Source organism: Panthera leo, chromosome F3 (genome assembly GCF_018350215.1).
Source record: "Panthera leo isolate Ple1 chromosome F3, P.leo_Ple1_pat1.1, whole genome shotgun sequence".
Taxonomy (NCBI): domain Eukaryota; kingdom Metazoa; phylum Chordata; class Mammalia; order Carnivora; family Felidae; genus Panthera; species Panthera leo.
Window position 1 is genome coordinate 2,834,560 of NC_056696.1, and position 5,017 is coordinate 2,839,576.

The 5,017-nt window shown below is 64.5% G+C and overlaps 1 protein-coding gene across 1 annotated transcript; it reads right to left on the reverse strand.

Annotated features, from left to right (window-relative positions):
* Positions 1-1,428: 1,428 nt before the first annotated feature.
* Positions 1,429-3,870, reverse strand: LOC122212383 (translation initiation factor IF-2-like). Its single transcript, XM_042926236.1, has 4 exons — positions 3,806-3,870; positions 3,493-3,594; positions 2,475-2,839; positions 1,429-2,009 (listed from the first exon to the last, which is right to left on the reverse strand). The coding sequence occupies exons 1-4, from the start codon at positions 3,868-3,870 to the stop codon at positions 1,819-1,821; spliced, it is 723 nt and encodes a 240-aa protein (XP_042782170.1). The 3' UTR covers positions 1,429-1,818.
* Between the last annotated feature and the right edge of the window lie 1,147 nt (positions 3,871-5,017).

A 5,017-nucleotide genomic window follows, 5' to 3' on the forward strand; every position in this document is an offset into this window, starting at 1 on the left:
CAGGATTGGGAGGGGGGGCACACCCACCTAGGGGCAAATCAGGTGGCTTCCGGCAGCACTGGAACAGCACTACCCAGCGGCCGGGCCACCCATCCGGACACCCACCCATCCGGCCACCCGCCCGGCCACCGCCAGGCCCCAGGCCCCAGCTCGCTGCCTCGCCCTAGGTCCTGTGGACGCTTCACGCCCCGCAGAAGGCCTCTGCTCTCTGTCCCCTCAAGGACGTGACTCCAGCCGCTGTCCCCTCTCCACCGGTCACCTGGGCGGCGGCAGGGACAGTGCCACCATTTCTCCCACTTCTCGGGCCACAGGAGCGCTTTCCAGCTCACCTCCCTCCCAGCTACCCGCTCCTCTCCCTTTACAGCGAAACTCCCGAAACTCCCGGTGCGCCTCCCCCTTCCTCCTGGACCCACCCTGGGCTCCCCTCCTTGCCCCTCCAGCAAGGCTCTGGCCACCTCAGCAGTGACCTCGTGGCCGCTGGACCACGTGCTCAGTCCTCATCGTCGACCTTGCGACAAGGGACAGGATGCTCACTCCTGTCCTCCTGGCGACACCCTCTCAGGGGGTTGTGGGACACCACACCTGCCCGCCTTCCCACCCGGCTCCCTGCTCCTGCAGGCTTTCTACCCCTCCCTCCCTCTGACTGGCTGTGTTATGGGGGGTCCGTGACTCAGTCAGTCCGTGGACCCCTTCTCTCTCCAAGTCCCTCCCTAGATGGACTCTGTCCAACGCAAGCCTAATATGAACCGCGTGTGTCCTTTAGCATTTTCTAGGGGCACCTGGGTGGTCGGTTAAGCGTCTGACTCCTGACTTCAGCTCATGTCATGATGGCGGGTCACGGGATGGAGCCCCGAGCAGGGCTCCGAGAAGCCTGCTTAAGATTCTCTCTCTCCCTCTCCTCTTCCCCACCTGTGCCCCCCCCCCCCCCGAATATAAAATAAAATCAATTTTCTAGGAACCAGGTTGGAAACGTAAAAAGGAAACAGCGAGATTGATTTTAAGACTACATTAACCCTAGGGGCACCTGGTATTCGATGTAAAAATTATTGAGATACTTTACTTTCTTGTACTAAACCTTCGAAATCCAGCTTGCATTAAACACCGGCAGCGTCTCTCAATGTGGACACTAAATTTTCACTGGAGTTTTTAAATTTATTTTTGGTAATCTCGACACCCAAGGCGGGGGCTCAAACTCACCACCCCGAGGTCAGGAGTCCCATGCTCTTGCGACTGAGCCAGCCAGGCGCCCCTCATTGGAAACTCTTTTTTTTTTTTTTTTTTAATGTGTATTTATTTTTGAGAGACAGAGAACGCGTGCGGGAGGGGCCGAGAGAGGGAGACACGGAATCCAGGCTCCAGGCTCCGAGCTGTCAGCACAGAGCCCGACCCGGGGCTCGAACCCCTGAACCGTGAGACGGTGACCTGAGCGGAAGTCGGAGGCCTAACGGACTGGGCCCCCAGGCGTCCCTCCACTAATTTCGAGTGCTCAGTAGCCACACGGGGCTGGTGGCTCCCGCAGGCCGCAGCGCGGAGCTAGATAATCGCAGCAAACTGTGGCTGTCAACGCCAGGAGGGCTGTGTGGTGACCTCCCGTATCTATGTCCCGCCCGCGCATCTCCGCACCGCAGACCCGTCGGACCCGTGTCTGCTCAACCCTGCGCCTGGATGTCTAACGGGTGCCTCGGCCCGGCCGGTTCAAACCGGGCTCCCACAACTAGCAAGGCGTTTTCCCCCACCCAGTTAATGACAACGACTCTCTTCCGGTGGCTGAGGCCCAAACCGTAGGGCTCCTGGACTCCCTTCCCTCTCTCCTACCTCCTATCTGGCGCGGCCATAAGCCCTTCGAAAGACTTCCAGAATCCCACCGGCCACTTCTCCTGTCCCTGTCACCCTCCTTGGCCCACGCCCGGTCGGCTCTCCTGGGATTGGGGTTTGTTCTGAGGACCTTCCGTCTGGGCTGGCAGCTCCGGGCGCGGCTCCTGCCGTCTGTTCCCCACTCAGAACGCTGCCTGGAAAAGAAGTCACACTTGTGCCCCCCTCCGCTCAGAAGCCTGCAGGGCTCCCAACTCCCCCAGGAGAGACTCAGCGGTGGCCCGCGAGGCCATCCAGCGCGTGACCCTGCCCTGGTGCCCCTCCACCCCCAGCTCCTGCTGCTCCCGCCACGCTGCTCCCCCCCCACCTCTCCCCCCGCCCCCGCGGTTCTGGAGCGCGGCGGGCCACCACGTGTCTCTCCCTGCATGACTGCCTCCTTCAGGCCTGTCCTCAAACTCCACCGTCGCCTTCCCAGTCACCTACCTGAAAGCCACCTCTCCTGTGAGCACATTTCCTATCCACCCCCCTTCCCTGCTGCTTTTCCCCTAGCCCTCGTCGCCAACATGTGGCGCCTTCCACTGAGGCTAGTCTCTGCCATCACAACCTCCGCTCGATCCCCACTGCCCGGAACGGTGCCCTGGAACCCCCGAGGCCCCGCATACACATTTTGAACGAACGGATGAAGGAGTCGCAGGCGGGGACAGCCCAGGCGCAAACCCGGGGGCGGCTGCTACCTTCCGAGGCCTGGAGGCGGGGAGGCCTCGCGCGCCGGAACTGCCCTCTGCGGGAGGGCGGCGGGGCTGCGGGCGAAGGGGCTGCGGGGAAGGCGGGGGCGGCGACCGCCTCCGGGCCCAAGGGGTCCGGGCGGATCCGGAAACTCGGAAGCAGCAGAGCGCGGCTTTCCACGCCAGGTGGGGGGGGTGTCGAGGACCCTGAACGACGCACGGCCCCTCGGGCGGGCCGGGCTTTGTCCCGGGAGGAGGAGCCGCGGACCCCGGGCCCCGGTGGGCCCAGGGCCCAGGCGGCCCTCCCCCACCCCCCCCCCCCCCGCTCCGTCCTCCGTCCCGCCCGCGGGGCCGCAAAAGAGGCGCGTGGAGGCCGCGGAGGCGCGCGCGAGGGCGCGGGGGCGCGCAGGGCCGCGCGGAGAAGGCGGGCGCTCGGCCGGGAAGGGCGCCGGCGCGGGGAGGCCTCGGAGGCGGGGGGAGGCGAGCGCGGGGGAGGGCGCGGGGGCGCGCAGGGCGCGGGGCCGTGCGCGGAGGGCGGGCGCGCCCCCGCGGGGCGCACAAAGAGGCGCCCCTTCCCGGGCACCTGCGAGCCGCGCGGGGCTTCCCTGCTCGCGGCCGCCGACCCCCCCACCCCCGCCCCGCGGCCGGTATTTATTTGCGCTGGCGGAGGGGGGCGGGGCCTCCGTCTGGGACGCGAAAATCTTTCCAGGAAGTTTGCTCCTATTAATACTCGAGTTCCTGGCAGCTGCTCTCTGCGCGGGGGGGCGGGGCGCAGTCCTGGCGCCTCCCGGGACCGTCCCCGTCGGTGCGGGTTCTCGGGAGCGGGGCGGGGTGGCCGGGCCGCCAGCTTTGGGCGATTAGCGGGCGGGGTGGTGGTGGTGGGGGGGGTGGCGGTGGGACCCCTTCCCGGGCGGGGGCGACCTGGAGGCCCCGAGGTCCGGACGCCCGCCGCGACCTTGGTGCAGCCACGGGGCGGGAGGACGCTGCGGCAGCCGCTTGACCTTTGAAACTTGCGTGCTTCTCGCCGCCACCTTGCAAGCTCAGCGTCAGCTCCAGTCTGCAGAGGGGGACAATGGAGCTCAGAGAAGTTCGGCACGCTGTCTGAGGTCACGGCGCCGCCGCCCAAGCGAGGGCCCGGGTTTCGGACACGTGTCTCGCAGGACGCGGTCCCTTGGAAGCAGGCGTAACAGGATTGATCCTGTCGTAGCGGCCAACGGAATCGGCCCCCAAAGGGGCACCGCGGGAAGCTGCCGGCCCGCACGCGGCACCTGGGAGCCTGCCGGGTGTCGTCGATCCCCTTCGGGCGCCGCAGAGAGGCCTGCCCGGCGCCCATCACCCCCCCGGCGCATCAATCATTTCGCCAAAGAAAATTTGTTCTTATCATCCCTCAGGTGCATGTGTGGATGAGATCGGAAGCGGTTGACAGCCGCCTCTGGAGTCGTGGGCTCCTGACAAATGCTAAGGGACACGCACAGCCACATGGCACTGTCTCTTCCCCAGTATTTTCTTTCTTTTTTAAACGTTTATTCACCTTTGAGAGACAGAGCGTCAGCAGGGGAGGGGCGGAGAGAGGGAGACACAGGATCCGAAGCAGGCTCCAGGCTCTGAGCTGTCAGCACAGACCCCACGCGGGGCTCGAACCCATGAGACCATGACCTGAGCCAAAGTCGGAGCCTTAACCGACTGAGCTCCCCAGGCGTCCCTCTCTTCCCCAGTATTGCGAAGGCAGCCGTGGACACAAGGGCAACCTTTCCGCTCCGGGGTATCGGCCCCCACCTGCTCAGGGACTCTGTCCAGCTCGGCGTGGAGGTGGGTCACCACTCCAGGGCCACACTTGGAAACTTGGGCCAAAGGAAGTTTGGCTCGCGAACCTTCTTACTCTCGTCGCCAGGGTCCCCTCCCCCTCCCCGCCTCCTCCGCCACCCGTGTGTCTCCCAGGTGGCCAGAGGAGGATGGAACACATCCGGGCATTTTTCAGGTGGGACCTGCCATCCAGAAAGTCCTCCCGACGCGCCCTCGCAGGAACAATACTTAAAGGAAAGCCCCCTTGATGGAGCACGGAGAGCTGGCTGTCGCATCTGTCTCCCTGGGACACCGGGCTTGGTGATCAGTGGGGGGAATCTCAGCCCTCTGCTGGCTGCAGTCAGCTGAGGAGGCTTTCTGGAAGCGTAAGTCCTCAAGCATGGCTGCCTCCGGGAGCTTCCCCCGCTGCCCTGAGCTGGACCCAAACGGCCCTGCTTCTGTTTGCATTCATGCTACCAGAGCGGTCCGTGGGGGTGGGGGGAGGGGGGGGGTCCGCGACACAAATGCCCACTCCCCACTTGGGTGGCCCAGGCCCACCAGCTGCCTTCACTTCTGGTAGCATCAGCTATTTTAATGCAGAGTTAGGCACACAATCCTTGCTAAAAATAAATACAAAGGAAAACCCCAAAGTAGCTGAGCCTATTTCAATACCTTTTATTTTTCTTGTCCCTGGTTCT